At 40.3% G+C, this 24251-nt stretch overlaps 1 protein-coding gene across 1 annotated transcript in view; it reads right to left on the reverse strand.

Annotated features, from left to right (window-relative positions):
• Positions 1–9881, reverse strand: part of LOC119796287 (GDNF family receptor alpha-2-like) — a gene marked incomplete at its 5' end in the record, with an annotated part of 101226 nt that extends 91345 nt beyond the window's left edge. The window contains 2 exons of the mRNA XM_038304783.1: positions 8256–8333; positions 9701–9881. Of these exons, the coding sequence (XP_038160711.1) occupies positions 8256–8333; positions 9701–9881 (259 nt within the window). The remainder of the gene's footprint in view (positions 1–8255; positions 8334–9700) is intronic.
• Between the last annotated feature and the right edge of the window lie 14370 nt (positions 9882–24251).

Raw genomic sequence — 24251 nt, forward strand, 5'->3', positions numbered from 1 at the left:
ATAGTTGAATGAACATAATAATGTATTAAAATATGCTAGGAAAATATCAAACTAATTTAAGTCTCTTTTCTCCGTTTTTTTTTTTTTTTTTTTTTTTTTGCAGCCTATGTGAGGCGGTGCGCAACGATGGAGAACTGGAAACCAGTAGAGGAGGCCAAGCTTAAAAAGGCCCTCATAAATAAATGCTGTCACAGGTCAGTACAGTGACTGGCTTTACAGGCATAATGTTTACAACAGCCCCTTGTTCACCAGTGTGCCCTCTTGTTCAGCAATTGTGAATTTTTTCACCGTTTATTGACATGTTGTTACACCAGTGGTTGTCAATTGGGATAATGTGATTGCTGTCACTTTTACAATGTATGGCCTGGTTCACTCTTGTAAAATGGTATGCACACTGGTATGCGTGTTGAATTAATGCAAAATAAATGATGCTGCAGTTCATTCACAGTTGTTTCTTATTTCTTCCATTTTAATCTTAATTTTCTCTTACCTTAGTCTCAAAGTCATTCTGACATTATCTCAGTTTTTCTCCTAAGGGGAGGGGTTTAGGAGCAATAATTCAGATTGAGGTGATCTCAAGAAGAGAAGCAATTGAGCTCCATCTCACAACTCTTTAGTGCTCCTCCTGGCTTTTTAGGAGCAATAAGTAAGACATGAATGAGATCATAAAGATGGAATCCTGAGATCTCCTATGATCTCAGTTTTTCTCCAAGGTGTGATTTAGGAGCAATAATTCAGATTGAGGTGATCTCAAGAAGACAGGCAATTGAGATCTGTATTTTAACTCTTTAGTGCTCCAACCGGCTTTTTAGGAGCAATAAGCAAGACATGAATGAAATAAAAAAGATGCAATGATGAGATCTTATCTATGACTATCATTTCTCCTACAAGTCTCAAAAAGTCATTCTCACAATATCTCAATTTTGCTCCTAAGGGGGGGTTTAGGAGCAATAATTCAGATTGAGGTGATCTCAAAAAGATACACAATTCAGATTGAAGAAATCTCATAAAGATATTCAATTGAGATCTCCGTACTGTCTTGAGAGATCAAGAAAAGACTATCCTGAGCAAAAAAGTTTTCCTCTGGGAAGTCCTCTGGAAATCTTCAATAATTGTTGTTGATTGCAGATGTGTCTAGTAGTTCCCATTGATTTAGCTTGGAAAGCGGGGAGAATGGCGCTAGGCTTACCGCACCGTGACGTCACTGCTGGAAGATGGCAGGAGGGAGGGGCTACTATATTTGGGCAAAAATGGCCGCTCCCAGACTCAGTGATCGGGACTGAAATGATTATTTTTACTTTTTTTACTGATTAACGCATTATCACAAACGTATTAGTTTTAGGTATAAATAATGATCCATTGATTATTATTATTATTATGCTGACTGAACTTTTCCTTTAATATAATAGCTTGTTTTAACTGTTTGATTGAAAAATACAATTTTTGAAGGTTTGAAGGGTTAAGCAAGTTTCATTAGCTTTTGTAAGAGTATTACAATGTTTTGCTGATTTGGTAAAAGATTTTAGCTATTTGTGTTTAGAGTTATAATAGCCAATAGTTAACAAAATTGTGCTCAAGCCATAAAAAAAAAAAAAAAAAAAAAAAAAAAAAGGATTTGGCCGCAGTAAGAGCTGATATTGAGTCAATGAAGTTCCTCAGTGTGTATTTGTTGGTGATGTGGGGGGGGAGTAAAAACAAAAAATGCTTTGCCAGTGACATTGGATGCAGTGCTGCTGCTCTGACCGTGTTTGTTCTCTCATGTTAATCTCAGAGAGCAGCAGCCAATTTACAGAGCTGCAAGTCTATTTCACAGCTGTTTGAACACAGGCAAACACACACGCAGAAAGTGTAAACCACGATGTATCGCTCGGGGCTCCTGACATTTAAACACTATTCGAAAATGTGCATGAACACAGCAATGCACTAGTTGGTAAGTGGACTTAATAACATAAAGTCCATAACAAAGTCAGGACCGAGCGATTCCTTCACAGCGTTTCATATTTAAATTGATCCACGTGTCCTGTTTGCGTTACAGATTCACTTTGCTTTAATTAGTAACCAAGAATGATGGGACTGAACGCATCAAATCGTCATTCAAAGTGGTTTAATCGCTGCTGCCTCACTGAACTCTGATAGATGAGATTATTATGCGCCAGGCATCATGCGGTGATAAAAACAGCAGGCTAATAAACAACAAGAGGAAATTTAGGTCCGACTGAGCATGCTGAGCTCAGTTTCATTACACTTTTCCCTGCTTATCACATTGAGCTAATGTCGATTTCTTTTTTTCACAATACCTGTGCAGATGCTTTCTCTGACTTTGGAAGTTTCTGCACTATTCTAAGAAAATCATGTTTCAAAATTAGAAAATGATACCCACAGAAAATATATTAAAGAAGATTTATAGGTCTAAAAGTGGCTTGGGTAGCCACTTTTCTTAATTCCCTTTCTTCAGTAGATATTGCAGGTAGCAACAGAAATGATTTTACAGATGCGCAGTACTCAATAAAAGTCATGCAATATTGAATCCCAGGGCCTGGAAGTGCCTTGGGATTCTCCCAGAGAAGTGGCCCATGTGGCTGGGGAGAGGGACGTCTGGGCCTCCCTAGTGAGACTTCTAACCCCGTCACCCGGATAAGTGGAAGAACATCGATGGATATGTGTGTGTGTGTGTATATAAATATAATTACACACACTGTTAGGGACTAACAGTGGGTGTCAAGGGGAGAACATCGACACTTTCACATTTTTATCAAAGAATCTCCCAATAGTATTCAAATAGAAAATGTAAAAAGTTCAGGTAAAACCAAGAGGAAGATCACTGAGAGGCTGAATACAGATATCAATTAGCAAGAGGTCCTTTGCTCCCCAAGGAGAAAGTTGATTTTGTTGCCCTATATTTGTGATGACAATTAATAGCTGGGGAAAAAAGAAAGAGGAACCTCTTTCTTCTGGAATGAGTTACTCATGTAATGAATAAAACAGTTCAAAAAATAGAAATTTAAAATGATAAAATGTGGAATAAAAATACATTTAAGAAAATTAAAAACAATAAAATAGAAAAGAAATATTCAAAACAAAAAAATCTGAAAACAGCATACTTAGTCCCATGACCTTTTTTTTTGTTTTGGTTTTTAACTTTCATTTCTGGGTTGCATGATAATATTATCATATTGAGACTTACAAAATATGAATATTTTTAAATTGCTATTCACATTTGTTTTAATTTCCATTTACAAAAGTTTTTTGTGGTTTTAAATTTTCATTTACTTTAACAGCTTCACTGAGCATGCAAAAAATAATGGACAAAAAAGTGGTTCATATTGTGTTATACGTAATCAGAAAAAGAGAATCCTACATCAGAAAAGTTTTATTTCAGAGGACATCTGCAGCACTCGTTTCATTATATGCATATTCAGTAGATGTTGATCTGTAAATAATATATTTCATATGCTTTCCACTCTGCATTTTTTGCTTTTCTTGTTGCTTCACTGCACAGCAAGGCCCATCCAGGAAATCATGCAACTCTTCCACATGGCTACAGTTTGATCTGAGTTCTATGAAAAAGGTGTACATCTAAAGCAGACACCTTGGTTTCAGCGCACACATATCATGATTTATTTACATCAGTCTTAACAAATGCTGGGGCAGCAGTCTTAGCGGAGACACCCAGATTTCCCTCTCACCAAACGCCTCTTCCAGATCCAGTTGGAAGACATAGTCCTGATCCATCCCCTGGGCTTACTACTAGAGGATATTGCTATGACTCCCGAGGGATGTATGGAGGGGATCTAGAACAGATCTGTCATACTGGCAGTCTGGAGGGTCCCTCTATACAACAGTGTCCACACAACTGTAATATTTCACGGGAGAGTAGGTACTGGAAATCCCTACAGCATAAATAGGCTTGGAAGTAGAGGTAAAGCTGCTCTAACAACCGGGAAGGTCAATATTTCAGTAAATCTGTTTCCAGTCTTCTGCACTGTGTAGTGAAATGCTTTATTGATTATGTCCAAGTCCAAGTCTGTCCTGCTTGCATGAATTCACTAAAGGTCCTTTTTGTTAAGGACAAACCTGTTTGAGGACCAACTAGGCAGCTTCACCTTTGGATTAGGGAGTTTACTTTGTACTTTTCCTGAAGTGGAATCTGTTGTATCTGCAGTTGCCTCATACAGGAGGTCATGCCTAGGTGCTACTAATGCTGCTGTTATTGAGACCTATTGTGTTCACTTCCTGTATAGACTACTGAGCTGCGTGGTGTTTTTTTTTTCTTCTGTTATTTCTCTATATCCAAGTAACTCAAGCTGTCCAGAACCAAATTAAAACATAGCGCCTTCAGCTGCACTTTTCTACTGAGCACTTTGCTTTCATACAGTTTTATTTCTGGTAGTAAGGAGTAGCTAGCCTAGGCTAAAACTAGCTTAGCATCGCTATGGCTTCTCTCTCCCTCCCTTGACTCTTTTCCAACTCTTCTTCTTCCTCTCCTCTCTCCAACTCTGTGTCAGATGTTCAGTTATCCCTCTTCCTCCTTTAGTGATAACGGGATGTGTAATAAGTGTTGAATTTTTTAGCTTTGGAGGCGAGGGTGTTAGAGTCCCGGTTTTGGGCTAACTCATCCAGGCGTTTAAGTAGGCCCAGCTGTTGCCAGGACCAGGGACACCCCACGCAGCCAGGCAATTGGGTATCGGTATGCAGAAAGCTTAGTCATGGAAAGCCACCCATCCACATTTCTAACCGATTTTCCCTGCCCAGTGACACACCCACTGAGAAGCCCACTCTGGTGATTGGCAGCACCATAGTCACAAACATGGCATTAGAGACACCAGGGACCATAGTCAAATGTTTGCCGGGGGCCAGGTCTGACTTACAGATTACTCCAAAGGCAGTTAGTAATTACAACCTTTTTGAACATTTAACCCTTAGTTTCCCTCATCCAAATTGCAAACCAAAAAGAAAACAAACTCTTCTTTGTTTACCTTTGTATCGTCCACCAGGTCCTTACTCTGAATTTTTAGATGAGTTTTAATAGTTCCTCTCTGATTTGGTGTTGAATACTGACAGGGTCATCATAGAGGGGGGTTGACATCTCTGCATACATTGAAAGTGCTAGCTTAAGTGCACCCTTTAATGCTATCTCATTGGCTTTGTTCAAAATGTGAATAGTCCCACACATTCTCATCTTCATACTTTGGACCTTGTATTGACAGAATGTGAAGAAATAACAGTATTTCCTCCCAACCCTGTCCTTTCTGAACATGTTTTAATAATGTTCAGGTTTACTCTAATAGAGTTCTCCTCCCCCCAAAAAAGATTTCACATTAGCAGATCATTTTCAGGTAGTGAAGTCATAAATTTTAAAGCAGGTACTGAGCTTTTTATTTCTTGACGAATTCTGACCACCAGTTGGTCGGCTGCTGACAAGCCTCATCTAAGGATTGACAGGTTTTTTGATGTCAGTTACAAGTCAGCAGGGGAGTGCCACTTCAGTACATCCGCTTTAGCCACTGCCACTGTGTTTGGGTGTGTGTACTTCTATAAGTCAGGTATTTAGGACTGTTTTTGGTATATTTACTAACCTTCTGAGCAGTGATGTTTTCATTGACGATGACAAAATTATTTTGTTCAGGCTCCTTATTTTCATGACTATGACAAAAACTGACGAGCTAAACATGGATCTTTGATGACTAAAACATGACTCGTCATAGGTTTGAGCTTTTTTCATTGAAATGAGACAAGACTAAATAAAAATGTGCAGGTCGTGGATCAGGCATTTAAAATTCGTCATTGTGCTGTAATTAGTTAGACAAGCTAAGCAGTATCAGCCGTGCTGCTGCGTCTTGTTTGGTCATGCAGCCCACCTGGTTAGCAGTGCTGCACATTCTGCATGAACACAGATGGATCATGGCAGCAGCAGGGGAGAAAATAGCCCAGAATGGTCCGGTACTGCACTCTCAACTCTGAAAAACTCCTCTCTTCCATCTGTGCTTGTGCAGAAATGCGTTGTTATGCACGCATAGCTCAGAGTGTGGCTCCTCCTGCTCTCACTACTCAATAAACTATGTGGCTGATCATCCTCTGCCAAGTGTAAAAATCCCTTTGTCTAACTATCAAGATTTTATTTATTCCAGCTCACAAGAGGAGATACTAAAAATTCTTTAATTTCTGCCAAAAGGAATCCCTAAATTATATCCAAAAAATATTTCATTGCATTCTGTTTATTTTGGGATAAATATCCAGATGAAAAGGTACATAGATCTTAGAATATTTGTCTCTCATTGTTCTCGTTTCTACCTATTTAAATATGAGGTTAATATTTCCTTTGAATATTTCAACATTTTAGGTAGCATATTTATTCAGTTTAGGTCTGGATTAGCATGGGCTGCACTGAGTGAAATTTTGTTGTGTATACACCCTGTGTGTACAAAATGACAATAAAGTTTGTCTAAGTCATGGTGTTAAAAGGCAATTATGTAGGTTCTCTCTGTGTTTTTTGTTTATACAAAAACCTACTTTGACCCCTGAGCAGCAGTAACCAAGGGGTAAATTCTTAGAAATAAAGCCAAAATTGCCAAAGTTGTGTTCTTTGCTTTTTTGGAGTAATGAATATTTTATTGATCCGTGTGTAATGCATGATTCATAGTACAACAGGAAGTGTTTGCTTTTGCATGAAAAACTTGTATGTCTAAAACCATTCCTTTATTGTACATTTTGTTAGCTTGTCTGGCCGCTATATTAACCAATATGATGTGCTGAACTAGATCTGCTATTTTCACAGCTTTTGTTAGATATGGTTTTATTAAGTAGTGCATTCATTAATAAAAAAAAGTTTATTTGAATTCTATAAATCACATTTTTCTGCCCAACAGCAATGATAAACTGCATGGCAGCATTCTATACCCAGCTATTGTATTATCTAGGCTAGAGCTGTCAGTCTGGTAAAGAATGTGATTGTTATTCAAAAGTGTAAAGGTTACCTTTTTTACAACTTAAAACTGACTAAAACCAAACTAAAACCTTTTTAAGTGTTAGTCGACTAAAACTATCACATATCTTAATGACTAAATTGCGATTAAGACAGTTGCTTCTGTGCTTCTGTCTCCTTGAACCCCAGTGGGCCTCAGCAGATGGCCGCTCACACTGAGCCTGGTTCTGCTGGAGGTTTCTTCCTGTTCAAAGGGAGTTTTTCCTCTTCACTGTCGCTACAAGCATGCTTTGTGTGAGGGATTGCTGAAGAGTCAATGAGTTGATGCAATCAGCTGGTTTTCCTTAGATAGAAACCTGAGGACCGTCAGGCCTTATGGTGACCGAAGGCCTTGTCATAATGTGGTGGACCCCATTGTTATCCTAAGAGAGGCAGATTAGATGCCTTCCATAGAAAAGCAAAATTTAACATAAGATCTCCTTTATGTCAAATTTCCATCTCCTAGATATAAATAAGCAATAATCGAGACCAGAGAGATTTTCTCATTCTTCTCAAATTTCTCTCCTGAGAATTAACTCTAACAGTGAACTTTGTGCCAGTTCTCTAAATTCTCTTACAGCGCTCTCTTTTCCGGATCTCAGTTGAGAGAAAAATTAGACATATTGTAACGGTTTCAGTCTTCCATTGCTTGCTAATTGAGTTCTTAGATTCAACTCATCGTATTCTCTTTCAGTCCCATTCAAAACAGACAAGACATTGTTGACAACAGATGCATATATCCCTAATCTTCTGAAATACTGCTCAAATGGTTTTCTCATCTCAACCGTCCTTATGTGTTTGGGATGTCTTGTTTCTTTTAACTCATCTCTTTCTCCTAAGGGATCCTTAGAAGTGACCCAGATATTAACACAAAAGGATACAAATATGAGCAGCTCAAACTGGTCTCCTGAGATCAGATTGAACAACAGATGAGCAACACAATCGTCCTATGGGTTTGTCTGACCCTAACCCAGGCATGCCCAAAGTCAATCCTCAAGGGCTCCTGTCCTTCACCTTGAAGAGGTTTCCCTGCTTTAGCACAGCTGATTGTGATGATTGCCGTTCAGCCAAACCCGGTTAATCAGCTATCAAAGGAAATCAACTGTTCTGCAGCAGGGAAGTCTCTAAACCCTGCAGGACAGCGGCCCTCGAGGACCCCTATCCAAAGAAGAGGACTTCTCCTGGGGATGAGTTGTTGATCCCCACCAGTATGTATAAATCCCCAAAATGTAGCATAGTTTTGGTACCAAATGGTAATAAGAACATGCAACATGCAAACTCACATCAGCATTACCTGAGATAATGGAGGCATGCCTGAATTCTTCAGAGAAATTGATCGGCTCGTAGGGAGATGTCTCGTAAAATTCTTCCCCTGAAAAATAACAGCAATAACAAAAGTAATCAGCAGATAAAGGAGAAGGCATCGGGAAAGACACACGTTTGAGATAATATATGAACAAGAGGCAAAACCATCCATTATCAACTGCAGACCTTTGTTGTTATTAGCTCATCTTTTAAAGGGCTAAAACTGTGCCTGATCCCTCATACTAAACACACCTCCTTTGAATCTATAATTGTAACTCTCAGAAGAAATCTCAAATATGCTGCTTTACAGATTAAAAACTTGTCTCAAGTTGATCAACATCTTAGCGGTCAATAATCAGAGTCTGTGTTTTTTTTTTTCTTTAACATCAGCCGATGTCCAAGAGCGTAGCGGGGGAGGGGGAATTCTGCTGCTGGGTTATTCAAAGCTCTACAGTCAGATTCACTTACTTAGATTTACTTAGACATGATGTAGCTTAATAAGCAATGATTTCCAGCTCTTAGAAGGGAATGAAGTATATCTAGTGTTATCGTCTTTTGCAGGGAAACTTTCTCTTTTAAAGTCTGTGTTTGTGATCATGGAGTTTATCCACGACGCAGCATCTCCACAGCATGATCATCCCAGCATGAACATCTTCCATTAAAAAATTCCAAAAAAGTTAAAAAGAAAATCCACTGGACTTTGTTTCCAAGTTTAAAGACATTTCGTTTATTATCCAGGAAGCTTCAGTAGGGTCAGTAGAGGGAATTGCTGCCCTGGCTGAATAGGTGAGGTCTTCTGTGGTCCCTGTAAAGTTTCGGGTTAAGGGTTTGGTTAGGGTGCAGACTGTGGGGATCGAACCGGGTATTTGCAACCTTCCTAGAGCACAAGCGCATTGCTCTAACCACTGGACCAACACTGCTGGGCTAAATGACACTGCTCTCAGTTGGTTCAGGTCATGTCTCACCAACCGGACAGAATCCATCTCCCTCGGCCGTCTCAAAATCAAATCCACACACAGTTACGTGTGGCGTCCCTCAGGGGTCAGTCCTCGGCCCCATCCTCTTCATCCTTTACCTTACCCCCCTTGGCCAAATCATCAGCCGCCACAATATCTCATTCCACTGCTATGCTGATGACATACAGCTCTATGTAAATGTCACAGCTGACCCCCCACCCTCCCAGTCATCCCCATCAAAACTCACCACCTGTCTGGAGGAGATAAAGGTATGGGTGGAGAAAAACTTTCTTCAACTAAATAGCTCTAAAACCAAAGCCATCCTGGTTGGAACTCCTCATCAAACTAAATCATTAACCATAACCAGCATCACTTTTTCTGGTACTAACATTCCGCTTTCATCAACTGTTAGAAATCTTGGTGTAAGAATGGACTCACAACTCACTTTTGAAGCCCACATAAATCAATTATGCAAGACTTCTTTCTACCACCTCCGTAACATCTCCAAACTCCGTCCCATTCTCTCCCTCCCAGACGCCGAGAAGCTGGTCCATGCCTTTGTCTCCTCCAGACTGGACTATTGCAACGCACTTCTCATTGGGATCCCTAAAAAGAGTCTGCAGAGGCTTCAGTACGTTCAAAACTCTGCAGCTAGGATCCTGATGAGAGTGCGGAAACATGAGCACATTACCCTCGTTCTCCATTCACTACACTGGCTTCCCATCCCCACCAGGTTAGAATACAAGGTCTCCCTCCTCACATATCAATGCATCCATGGGCATGCCCCCCCCCCACCTCAAAGAACTTAATAAGCCACAGAACAGGTCCCGCTCCCTTCACTCACTCAAACCTGCTCCACATTCCCAGAACCAGACTCAGGACTAGGGATGCACGATATAATCGGCCCCCTATCGGTATCGGCCTTAAAACTGAATATCGGACATCGGCCACCCCACCGATATTTAACCCGATATTTGATCAGCTTCTGAGCTTCTAAAGTCTAAAAAATTAAAAATAAGAAATACTACTTCTTCTTCTTCCTCAAAAACTTCTTTTTTACAGACTTAAAAACTTCTAAAGACGAAGGGAAAAAATATTGATACATTAAAATATCACAATATCTTCATATGCTGATATATTGCCATTTAAAAACACCATATCAATCTCTTTTACTAATGAAAACTTACTATATGTCATCGTTATGCTACGAAATCCCCCGAAATGTTGCCATATTTTTATATGTTGATATATTGACGCGGTATCGATCTATTTTACTAACAAAATCTCACAAGAATTTGCAAAATATCACGAGTTTGTAACAGAACGATGAAATTTCACGAGATTTTGAAAGTAAAATAGATCGATACCGCGTTTTTAAAAATCAATTTGATATCAGCATATGAAAATATATTTGAGTATATTATTTTTCAAAGTGTCAGAAATTGATAACAAAACTGCTATTTTCAATGACTACTTATTTTTGTCCAGCTTTAACATCGGTATCGATATCGGTTATCGGCTACATGAGTTTTAAAATATCGGCATATCGGATATCGGCCAAAATCCCAATATCGCGCTGACGAGACTCAGGACAATGGGAGATGGAGCATTTTGTGCTGCTGCCCCACGTCTGTGGAATTCCCTCCCTGACAGCTTGAGGGCACCTCAGTCCACTGAGTGTTTTAAAAAAGGCCTTAAAACATTTCTTTTTAGCAGAACTTTTGGTCCCCCTTAGATGTTTCTTTTTTCTCTTTTAAAACAGCTTTTATTATTTTATTTTATTTATTTATTTTCTATTTCTATGTATTTCTTTTTTAATGCTTTTTTAAATGCCTCTTTGTAGCACTTTTTTGGTGAAAAGTGCAGTATAAATTAAATGAATTATTATTATACCACTCTACCACTATTTTGATAAGGCTGGAGCCATGGATGTCTCCTCATCTGTAAACATGTGTGATGTAATCATGTGATGATGTAATGATGAGGGGTACCGGAGTTGTATAAAATGCTTCTCTCTAGGGATTGGGGGCCACTTAATTGAGATGTGAGCCCGGTTGGTAAGCAGCTACATTCTGTAACTCAAAGCAACTTCTCTCTTCTGAGTAAGATTAAAATTTCTGTCCAAATCTGTTGTCATGTCTTATGGTTATTTGATGCATATAAATTACAAACTGTTATTTAAAGAGTTTGAGCTGAGTTATCTCTTCTTAGGAAAAGAACCGGAGAGACAAAGCTTCAAGGTGCAACTACAGAGCTTTCCTTTAACAAAGCATATTGATTTCAATTTGGATATTTTCAGGACCTTATAGGTGAGGGGGTCTCCAGGAGTACAGGGTCCTCTTACTTGGGTCATTTGGCCTCTTTAGAAGGAGAGCAGGAAATTTTAGTGCAATTTTGTTTATTTTGCACTCATTATTATTATGCTCCCAAGCTGATAGTCTGCTTAAAACTCCTGCTGACGTCTCCCTGGTGCTTCAACAGAGCAGCCATGACATCCCTGAGCCCCAGCTGGGTGAGCTGCTAGTTTTTACTGTTAAAAGGGTAAAATTGAAGGATTCCATTAACCCACGTCATTTTATCCTGCAGGTAAACACCCAGCAGAGTCTCTTAGTTGCTCCACATTCAGAGGACATTTCCACTGAAGTGTGTGGGAGCACTTGGAGTGCAGCCAGGATCTCCAGATGACAACTTTCGCTCAGTCTGTGTTTTCTCTCTGATCTTTGCTCCAGACGTTGGCATGCCAGCTGACTCAAAAGCTTGTTTACTACAGCTTTGTACCAACGCTGGCCTGAATTCTCCCTGCAGTCATTTACCAGCAGTTAACATTAGTGTGGCATTTAGCTGCCACGCATCCTCCCACCACTCCTCTGGCATAGCTCAGGCCTCTACTTACAGAGACACCATCACACCCGCAGAGGTTCCAGCTAATTCACTCTCACACAGCCACACTGTTTTCTAGGAGACAAACAAAAAGCCTCTGTGGAGAACGGAGCTTAAATAGTCTGAGGGTGCTTCAGTCTCTCCTCGTTTGAACTAGATGGGGTTTTCTATGTGTGCTACAAGCTTGGTGGCACTACAATGATCTATAGTGCAGTCATTGCTCATTCTATACTTATTCTAATAATAAAATAGAGATGCCATTTGTCATTTTAGGCTTTGGGAAATTCCTAAAAAAAAAGGATTATTTTGTAATCTAATAAATGTGGTATGAAATACATGAGATGAGATACACAAGAAATTAATTTGATAAAAATGCAATGAGACAGAGACTGAATCCAAATAAACCAAGACAGGTTAGTGACGATAACTGATCTGTTCAATGAAAATAGCTGCATGAGCTGGAACGCTGCAGAAAGCACGAATATTCATACAATAATATTTATTTGGGGGGGAAATATAACTCAAGCGATCTCTCCTCTGTCTCTCCTGCGCTGCAGACACGCAGACGGCATCGTGAAACTGCAGTAAAGTTGGGAATATATTCACAGATTCGGCTTTTCCACATTATTAACTCTTCTGCAGATGATTTTTTTCTACAAAACAGACTCCTCTCCGCAACCAGAGCAAGGCAGACCGTAGTTTCCTTAAAACGAGTCTCCTATCACGCTGGGAGAATTACATTGGACCCTATGGGAAGCTCCCTGCTCCGCAAATGCTCCGTCTGCAAGTTGCAAAATAATCAGAGAGAAATATTCAAAAGCGTCACCAAGGAGAGGTGGATTATTATCACATTTATTGGATACGAAAAATACTTTTCTGAGGAATTTCCAAAAGCCTAAATGACAAATGGCACCACTATTCTATTATTAGAATAAGTATAAAATGAGCAATGACTGCACTATAGATCATTGTAGTGCCTCCAAACAGAGATAACCTCATCTAGTTCACGCTACAACTCTTACTTTGGGAAAATGTACTAAACTCTATTTTTTTTTAAAGTTTTTTTAATTGATATTCTAAGCAGGACAGGTGTGCAATCTCTGCAACAGGAACCACAGCACTGAGCGTTGTGTGCACTGCACAAAGTATTCCTGTTACACATGCAGGAAGGACTCACCTTGGGTTTGTAAAAACTGCTAAATGGGACAATTGTAGCTTCATATGTAGAGCTTTTCCTTTGGTGAAATAAATGTTACTCCAGTACTGAAATCAGACTGTTTGTCCTCAGTGACTATAGACCTCCTGCCTTGTTCCAGGACCAAAGAAGACTCAACCAGCAGTCCTCAGTGACTATAGACCTCCTGCCCTGACAACCACATCATGAAGGTCCTACAGAGACTTCTGTTGGTTCACCTCAGCAAGAAAACCAGCAACTATCAGGACCCCTGCAGTTTGCTTATTGCCATGGAGATGGAGCTGATGATGTCATCATCCACCTGCATCCAAATGAGAGACTTGAGACATAACCGATTTGACCCTCTCAGGCTGCATATCAGAGGTTTTAAGCAGAGTAACCTGAGATACTAAAGACCTTTAACCTGGCTAGAAAAATCATTGAATATAACTTAAAGTAACCTAATACCTGGGCCAACATTTAAAATGGAGGCCAACTCTGGAGTGACAGCAAGAGCCAAATGTGGTAGCGGGCATGCCAGTTTGGAAAAATGGTATATGCCGGTTGGTAACTGGCTTATGGCAGTTAAAAACCGGTTTATGCCAGTTGCTAACTGGCTCATGGCAGTTAAAAACCGGTTTATGCCAGTTGCTAACTGGCTTATGGCAGTTAAAAACCGGTTTATGGCAGTTGCTAATTGGCTTATGGCAGTTAAAAACCGGTTTATGCCAGTTGCTAACTGGCTTATGGCAGTTAAAAACCGCTTTATGCCAGTTGCTAACTGGCTCATGGCAGTTAAAAACAGGTTTATGCCAGTTGCTAACTGGCTTATGGCAGTTAAAAAACGGTTTATGCCAGTTGCTAACTGGCTTATGGCAGTTAAAAAACGGTTTATGCCAGTTGGTAACTGGCTTATGGCAGTTAAAAAACGGTTTATGCCAGTTGCTAACTGGCTAATGGCAGTTAAAAACCGGTTTATGCCAGTTGCTAACTGGCTCATGGCAGTTAAAAACCGGTTTATGCCAGTTGCTAACTGGCTTATGGCAGTTAAAAAACGGTTTATGCCAGTTGCTAACTGGCTCATGGCAGTTAAAAAACGGTTTATGCCAGTTGGTAACTGGCTCATGGGAGTTAAAAACCGGTTCATGCCAGTTGCTAACTGGCTCATGGCAGTTAAAAACCGGTTTATGCCAGTTGCTAACTGGCTTATGGCAGTTAAAAAACGGTTTATGCCAGTTGCTAACTGGCTCATGGCAGTTAAAAACCGGTTTATGCCAGTTGCTAACTGGCAGTTAAAAACCGGTTTATGCCAGTTGCTAACTGGCTTATGGCAGTTAAAAAACGGTTTATGCCAGTTGCTAACTGGCTCATGGCAGTTAAAAAACGGTTTATGCCAGTTGGTAACTGGCTCATGGCAGTTAAAAACCGGTTTATGCCAGTTGCTAACTGGCTCATGGCAGTTAAAAACCGGTTTATGCCAGTTGCTAACTGGCTTATGGCAGTTAAAAACCGGTTTATGCCAGTTGCTAACTGGCTTATGGCAGTTAAAAAACGGTTTATGCCAGTTGCTAACTGGCTCATGGCAGTTAAAAACCGGTTTATGCCAGTTGCTAACTGGCAGTTAAAAACCGGTTTATGCCAGTTGCTAACTGGCTTATGGCAGTTAAAAACCGGTTTATGCCAGTTGCTAACTGGCTTATGGCAGTTAAAAAACGGTTTATGCCAGTTGCTAACTGGCTCATGGCAGTTAAAAACCGGTTTATGCCAGTTGCTAACTGGCTCATGGCAGTTAAAAACCGGTTTATGCCAGTTGCTAACTGGCTCATGGCAGTTAAAAACCGGTTTATGCCAGTTGCTAACTGGCTTATGGCAGTTAAAAACCGGTTAATGCCAGTTGGTAACTGGCTTATAGCAGTTAAAAACCGGTTTATGCCAGTTGCTAACTGGCTCATGGCAGTTAAAAACCGGTTTATGCCAGTTGCTAACTGGCAGTTAAAAACCGGTTTATGCCAGTTGGTAACTGGCTTATGGCAGTTGAAAAACGGTTTATGCCAGTTGGTAACTGGCTTATGGCAGTTGAAAAACGGTTTATGCCAGTTGGTTACTGGCTCATGGCAGTTAAAAACCGGTTTATGCCAGTTTCTAACTGGCTCATGGCAGTTAAAAACCGGTTTATGCCAGTTGGTAACTGGCTCGTGGCAGTTAAAAACCGGTTTATGCCAGTTTCTAACTGGCTCATGGCAGTTAAAAACCGGTTTATGCCAGTTGGTAACTGGCTCGTGGCAGTTAAAAACTAGTTTATGCCAGTTGGTAACTGGCTCATGGCAGTTAAAAAACGGTTTATGCCAGTTGCTAACTGGCTTATGGCAGTTAAAAACTGGTTTATGCCAGTTGCTAACTGGCTCATGGCAGTTAAAAACAGGTTTATGCCAGTTGCTAACTGGCTCATGGCAGTTAAAAACCGGTTTATGCCAGTTGCTAACTGGCTTATGGCAGTTAAAAACCAGTTTATGCCAGTTGGTAACTGGCTCATGGCAGTTAAAAACCGGTTTATGCCAATTGGTAACTGGCTCATGGCAGTTAAAAACCGGTTTATGCCAGTTGCTAACTGGCTCATGGCAGTTAAAAACCGGTTTATGCCAGTTGCTAACTGGCTTATGGCAGTTAAAAACCGGTTTATGCCAGTTGCTAACTGGCAGTTAAAAACCGGTTTATGCCAGTTGGTAACTGGCTTATGGCAGTTGAAAAACGGTTTATGCCAGTTGGTAACTGGCTCATGGCAGTTAAAAACCGGTTTATGCCAGTTGCTAACTGGCAGTTAAAAACCGGTTTATGCCAGTTGGTAACTGGCTCATGGCAGTTAAAAACCGGTTTATGCCAGTTTCTAACTGGCTCATGGCAGTTAAAAACCGGTTTATGCCAGTTTCTAACTGGCTCATGGCAGTTAAAAACCGGTTTATGCCAGTTGCTAACTGGCAGTTAAAAACCGGTTTATGCCAGTCGGTAACTGGCTCATGGCAGTTAAAAACCGGTTTATGCCAGTTGCTAACTGGCAGTTAAAAACCGGTTTATGCCAGTTGGTAACTGGCTCATGGCAGTTAAAAACCGGTTTATGCCAGTTTCTAACTGGCTCATGGCAGTTAAAAACCAGTTTATGCCAGTTGGTAACTGGCTCGTGGCAGTTAAAAACTAGTTTATGCCAGTTGGTAACTGGCTCATGGCAGTTAAAAAACGGTTTATGCCAGTTGCTAACTGGCTTATGGCAGTTAAAAACTGGTTTATGCCAGTTGCTAACTGGCTCATGGCAGTTAAAAACCGGTTTATGCCAGTTGCTAACTGGCTCATGGCAGTTAAAAACCGGTTTATGCCAGTTGCTAACTGGCTTATGGCAGTTAAAAACCAGTTTATGCCAGTTGGTAACTGGCTCATGGCAGTTAAAAACCGGTTTATGCCAGTTGGTGACTGGCTCATGGCAGTTAAAAACCGGTTTATGCCAGTTGCTAACTGGCTCATGGCAGTTAAAAACCGGTTTATGCCAGTTGCTAACTGGAAAATGCCATTTGGAAACTGTAGGCAAATCTTTTGCGTATAGCACTTCATGTGACAGGAAAGGAGCAGGGCTATTCTGCACATAGACATGGTGCCCTGTCTGTACCAATTTATTTCCTTAATAACTTGGGGGGAATCGGAAATGGAAATAAAAATAAAGATTTTATTTTTAGGCCATTTAGGCACAGCACAAACAACACTAAAAGAAGAAAGAATATATAATATAATAAAGTGGTAGCCATTCAAAATGGCCCCACTTTCCTTGATGGGCCCTTGGCTGGTCCTTGGCTGGCCCAATTCCTTTTTAAACATAAATCTTTGTACTAAAATATTCTTTCAGGCATTATATGTGGACATTACATGAGAAGCGCCTTCTACTGGTCAGATCCTGTAATTCAGTGAAAAGGTGCAGCCAGAGTAAAAACATATGTATGCCAAGGTGAAAGAGGGGGTCCCTACAGTGGCTGGAATTTGTCTCCTGTTTGACTGGCATTTGACTGGGAAGGGCCATTTTGAATGGCTGCTACTGTGCTTGCAAACACATTCAAATAAACTTCTAGTTGTAGGGCTCCTCACAGTGCAGGTCTGCAGCCAGATTCTCTTGGAAATGTTTTGGGGGTATGAATATTGCGAGATGATTGATGAGATATATCGGGATAGAATGTCGAAGAGCTTAACATGCACTGAGCCTAAGAGATTGAGAAGTGTTGGAATAGTTGGAATGAACAGACATGAAAAGCAAAGATGAAATTTAAAGTAGAGCATCAGTTAAATTTCAGCACTCACTCACTCAGTAAATGATAACTCACTCTATGTTTCATTTGGTGAATATTTCATGATAATAAGCCACCTTGAAACCAGCAGAGGGTTCTAGAAAGAGTGCGTTCAAGCTTCTGTATTTTCTTACTGATGATGTGTTGGTGAGATGTTGGGATCCACAGCTGCTCCAGCCTGGGGCCAGCTGGAGATGGAAAATATTCATTTAGCCATTGGTCACAAACACACACACCTGAAAGCAGACCTTAGTGTGCGCACTGATTTGTATATGATATAGAAAAAAAATAACTGTACCTATTCACTGGTGACAGCAGACATAAAAATGTGTGACAATATTCTGGTATTAATTGAATATTTTGCTGCTTAATCTATTTCTCAGTTATGAAGCGGTGCTGGCAATTATTTGAAATCCTTTACTGATTAAAGTTTGTTTCTCTTTAATCTTTCATGTTAATATATCTATACCGATCAAATCTCTGATTTAATTACATCTTCTGGTAATTTCTTTGCAACAAGCGATACACTTTCAAACAGAAATGATCACAATGCTGAAGTGGAAAGCTATAGGGCATATCTAATGTTATCTGGGTGCAGTTGTTTGTCTTCAGCTTGGGGTGATTCTCTCCAACTCTCCATTTAGATGTTATCTCTGGTGTTTGTGTGTCTGCAATCAGACTTTAATCTGAGAGACTTTCCTGGTCCATTTTAATAGCCTGACACACATTCCCTTGGTTTGCTGTCTTTTCTCTAACTAGCTTTAGCTTTAGAGGCAAAAAGACCAGACAGGCTGTCAACATCTTTTTGCAAAAACGTTGTGCTCATAGAAAGATTTTAGTGAAGTGGGTCAGAGGATGGCGCTTTGAGGCCCTTTGTTTAGTCCTAGATAAGTCTCTCGTTTTTTCTGACAAGACAGGTTTCCAGTTCCTGCAGATTTTTGGGCTGTCATGCAGGTTTGAGATCAGCCTGAAATAACCAAAAGACTAGGGAATGAATTGTCAATTTATAGTTTATTAGAAGAAAATGTGTTCCGTCCAATTTCTGACATCTGCTAAGAATTGTTTTTTTTATCTCTTAATGTTAGCACCATCTGTTGCTGGAATTTTCAAGAGAAGGGTTTTCAGAGTGGAGGAATGCTAGAGCAAAAACACATTTGCCGAGTTCGAATTCAGCAGCTGCGTCCTCTGAAGGACAGATTCCTCGGGCAATTACAGGATTGTGCGGCTGCAATGTCTGTTCGGATTGGAAGACTTCTCGTTATGCGGCGGACTAATGCAGCCTTCTGTTTGCTCATTTTGAAGGATTTGTCTGCTATATCCTCCGTAGCCTTAGGTATCCCATGATTCATTGTGAGTCTAAGCAAGCCGGCTGCTGCATGCTAAGAGGTAACAGGGAAATGGCGTTGTACAGTGGTGAATATTGGAAATGCAGTTTTTATGAAGTTACAGTATGTGAATAGTTCCATCTGACTTGTATATGTGCCAGTAATGTTTGGTTTATTTAGGTTTTATCTGTCACTGTGGAATTCGACTGGGCTGACATTTAAGCTCAGATTTCAATAGCTCTGCAGTGTGGAGACTATAAAGCTCATATTCTGCTGCTGAAGCTCCTCAAAAATGTTGTTAGCTCCCAGAACACTAGTGAGAAGTTCAGCATCCATTCTTTGCCTGCTTTGTGTGTAAACTGTCATGGTTGCTAGTTGACTGACCATACAGGCAGTGAAAGCCAGAGAAGGCTGGACCTGTTTGAATCCATAGCCAAACTCTTCTGGCCTCCCTATTTTCACGGCCCTCAAATGGTCCAATCCATTTAGACCGGGTCCAATCCATTTAGACCGGGTCCTTGGAGGAATAGAGAAACAGAGAGCTACATCACAGTTACCTTCCCCTATATCAAAATGATGTGGCGACAAGTCTAACAGCCTGTAGAGCAACTTACCCTTTTCTTTAATAATTGTTGTACATCTCTGTACATTGAAATTCATAAGTGTCCACCTCTTTAATTAATCTTTTTTATTCAGTAACCTGTGTTCACAGGTTCATCACAACTGCCCTTCATCCCACCTGTTCTTCATCACACCCGCCTTTCATCACACCTGCCCTTCATCACAATTGGAACAAAACTCATGAACAAAACTGAGACAGGGAAACCAAATTGGGTCTTTTTCTTATTCTTAACAATTCCATCCAAGCCTATCTTTGAAAAATACAGATTTTCTTTTCATGTCCTTAAACACCAAAAATTATCTAAGAAGTTCAACTTTATTTTCTAACGTCCTATTTTGTCTTATATCACCAATTAAAACCCAATTAAAACCTATTTAGAAAGAAGACAAAATATATCTTGTTTTTAATCACTGAAATAAAGGCTGGATGTTTTATGAAATTATGCGATAAAGCGAATAGTGTTCTCAGTTATGATCAATGTTAGGTGAAGGAGAAAAATAGAACATGTTTTCAGGACAACTTTTTTATTTCCATATGATATCTTTAAGGCATCAGTAATGTGGTTGTTCTGCATACCGTGCTCTTTATAAGCAGGATTAAATAGAGAAAATAATATTGTCTAGAATAAAAGCTGCTAAGTATCTGTAAAGATAAGGTCATGGAGATATGATACATGTCCCTTACTCGTGTGTAGTGCAGCATTAGATAAACCTTACTGCTATAGAAAAAAAGAGTAGCATAGTAAACATGTCTTTACTGTATAAGAGATAATCTGGTTGGATACTCAACCAGGATCTTTCATCCCCAGCTACCCACACAGTTGACATCTTCATGTGTGTGTGATGTTGGGAGGTAGATAAATTTGTTGTTTTCTTGATTCCTAATGAATACACACACAGAAAGAAGAAACCAAGAATCATAACAGGTCTAATCATGATAATTGTTCTGCATGTGTTCACGTTTCACACCTGCTGTGAGCACACAGTTCTGTTGACATTATGTGGTCAGCATCTTTGTGTAATTGAGGGTACATGCAGGAGCTATAATCCTCCAATAGGAAGGTGTTCAGAACCTTGGTGAGTCAAAGATCCTGATCTGAACCCTTCATGGGATGTTTTCTGGATTTGATTGTTGCACAAACTGATCCTAGAGGAGACACATCGTTTTGGTTTGAGGTCTGCCCCTCAGCTTTGCAGCATTAGCCGGTGGCTTTCAACAAAAATTCTGAATTAAACATGCAAAAAAGTCTAAATGCTGTATGAGCATTATTAATGAAATACTCCCAATTTAAACAGATCTGGAGTTTACTCGGAAATTAGTATGCCTAAAATATTGTGAGTGTGATGGATCTGACCTACAACTTCCTGGATCAGAACTACTACTCTCATGTCAGAGCATCGGATTACAGATGTGATTTCTTGCAGTCCGTCACTCTGTTATCACATCCTCAGGCTGCGGGATCTTTAAGTCTACCAATTTTTTTTTTCTGTCGCTCCCCCCTTGGACCTAAGTCTGATGTAAGGACAGATTTAACACCCATCTGGACTTCAGGTTACACCTCTCACACGTTGCTATAACCACTAGGCCAACACTCCCCAATACGGCTGCTCACAACGGAACCGGACCAAAATCCATTCTCTCCCCTCCCGTGGTACAGAAACATGTTAAGGATCTTTCTATTTTTCATACAGTAGCAGCCATTCAAGATCGACATTCCCAGTCAAACACCAGCCGAATTGCAACTTACTCCCCTGCGACTCTCAGCAAAATCCCCTTCAAGCCACTGGCCTTCTTCTGGGCATGCATTTTCTTTTACCCTAAATCCTCTAATATAGGACAGGGCCTTTATTTCACTCAGGTACATCTTGGTCCAGGCCATTAATGGAAGGAGGCCAGAATTCGAGACAGGCCTCTATTTCTGTTTGATCAAAACAGACTACCAGAGGAATGAATAAAAACAAGATTTTGTGTCTCTTTGAACCTATAAAATACTAAGTCCATGTATTGAAAAAGTACAGTTACCATAACGGTATACAGAACATTATTCAGACATCTTCCAGCAGCTGCAATGTTTCTGGATGGCAATACGAAAAAAAAAAAAAAAGACACATAATGGAATCTTGGCCAAACTGACTTGCGAAACAAAGTTTTAAAAAAAATTATGGAAACAGTTCTGCCATCACAGAGAAATTTTATTTGAGGCAGGCTAAGTGGAAGTAGGCTACCAGTATTATATATTTCAAGGGAAATTCAGAACAACGAAGGCCAACGAAATTCTGTTATTTTAACGCTGCCTGGTTACCACCAGACCTACCGGTAATCACATTTGTCTGTCAGATCAGAACGATTGTGTAAGGCCACTACGATCTCTGTGTAAGGATGGGACTTCCCATGCTATTGGCTTGGATTCGTTAGCAAACATTCTTCTTCTTCTTTATGGGATTTTACTGGCAGTTGGCACCGAACATAATGATGCATTACCACCACCAACTGGTATGGAGTGTTGGTCTGAATGGCTACTACCTATTTACACTGAACAAAACCAAATCAACAAAACAAAAACCAACAAAACCAAAATAAGATTCAAATCCTCTCAATTACATTGATTAATATAAGATAATGAAAAACAATTACATAGCACTTATCTCTTGAGTTCTTTCTAAGGATTTCTGTTAGCAAACATTGCCCCCCTTTGGTACTTGTATGTTACTACAACAAGTTGTTGAGGACTGCCCTAATTATAGCCCCGGCCTGTATACGAGTCTGGCCATTATTTACCTCCGTAGACAGAAAGCCCGGCCAATATTAGAGACCCAGCCGCTAATGGAATACAGGCCAATATTAGAGGATTTACGGTACTCTGACTCCACCCTTCGACTGAATTGCAGGGTTTGATCAGCAGATGAAGCTTCTCTTTAGACTTTTAGACAGATTTTATTTGTCATTTTGTTTACACAAGTCTAAAACAAAAACAAATTTCCTTTGGAAACAGCTCACTGGACAATTTCATCTTTTTAAAAGTGCAGCCTTGAAAAATAGTAAAAATGGACACAGTCATGTGTCATCAGGGTGAACAGCAGGGGGCTCAGGACGCAGCACTGAGGGGAGGGGCTTAGACTGATATTTTAATGTTAATTAGGGGGGCCACATGCCGAAGGCATGGCCCACCTACTACTATCTCACATATTTATTCCGCGTATTATTTTTATTAGGGGGGCCACATGCCGAAGGCATGGCCCACCTACTACTATCTCACATATTTATTCCGCGTATTATTAGGGGGGCCACATGCCGAAGGCATGGCCCACCTACTACTATCTCACATATTTATTCCGCGTATTATTAGGGGGGCCACATGCCGAAGGCATGGCCCACCTACTACTATCTCACATATTTATTCCGCGTATTATTAGGGGGGCCACATGCCGAAGGCATGGCCCACCTACTACTATCTCACATATTTATTCCGCGTATTATTAGGGGGGCCACATGCCGAAGGCATGGCCCACCTACTACTATCTCACATATTTATTCCGCGTATTATTTTTATTAGGGGGGCCACATGCCGAAGGCATGGCCCACCTACTACTATCTCACATATTTATTCCGCGTATTATTTTTATTATAGCTTATAGTTCTCCTCGCCACCAAAAACTTCGGCGCGTAACTAGTCACGCACCATTCGTCGGATCGGGTCCAAAGTTGGCACACGCGTCGGGACCAATGGTGCGATGCGTGCTTGTATAAAACTTTCTCATTAGTCCGAAGGTTCGCGAATTATTAGCGAAAACGTCGCAAAAAAAATCCCATAGGAAATGAATGGGGAGAGGAAAAAAAGCATAAAAAACAGCACTTCACTGTGTCGGCATACATTCATGTAGAAAAACAGTTTAAAGCTCAGTTTGTAGATAAATCCTTCGTCTATTTAAAACTGAAGACGGTATGTTGATAACTGCTACGGTTTTTGTATAATCAGACCTCAAGCGCCACAAAGTTTTAGCAAAATCCAGCCTCCTAGAGTGGAGCAACTGAAAATTTAGAGTGTGAGGCAGCCGTTTTTTTAAGACCCAAAAACATTTTAAACTCGCCCTCACGGCCACATTTTTATAGCTAGAGTCACCATTTTTGGTCAGTTTGTAGACTGAAACCTCTGGACCCACACAATGTCTTCGGAATTACGGTAGGATTAATACTTTTCCTTAAAAACCCTCCAGACCGACCTAAAGTCGATGAAAATCAGAGCCGTTTTTCATTGGTTTTGGAGCAGAAGAGGGGAGAAAAACGAACAACACTATGTGTTTTCAAATCGTCATAAATATTGTTCTGAAAGACACACATACACCAAAGTTGACACAGTTGGAGTCGAAGGATGGCTGACGCTCACGGTGAAAATTTTTTTTGAATAACTCATACGGTTTTTGCTCAGCAGTCGTTTGTTCGGAGGGTGTTCTAAGCACCTTAAAGCTAGGGGACAGTGAGCTGCTGCAGCTAGCAGTTAGAATCTAAGGACTGAGGACCCGTTTTTTCTTATTCTTTCTCTTCCCATTCAGGTTGTAGATGACCTACAGCCATGAAAGTTACTCCAATTGAAGACAAGATATAGCTGTCGCTTAGATAAAAATAATTTTTCAGATACCTTTTACGGTTTTTACTCAGCAGTCGTTTGTTCGGAGGGGTGCTTTAGCAGCTTAAAGGTTAGTGAGAGT

Source organism: Cyprinodon tularosa, unplaced genomic scaffold (genome assembly GCF_016077235.1).
Source record: "Cyprinodon tularosa strain WSP-4 unplaced genomic scaffold, ASM1607723v1 ctg1145, whole genome shotgun sequence".
In the NCBI taxonomy this organism is placed as follows: Eukaryota; Metazoa; Chordata; class Actinopteri; order Cyprinodontiformes; family Cyprinodontidae; genus Cyprinodon; species Cyprinodon tularosa.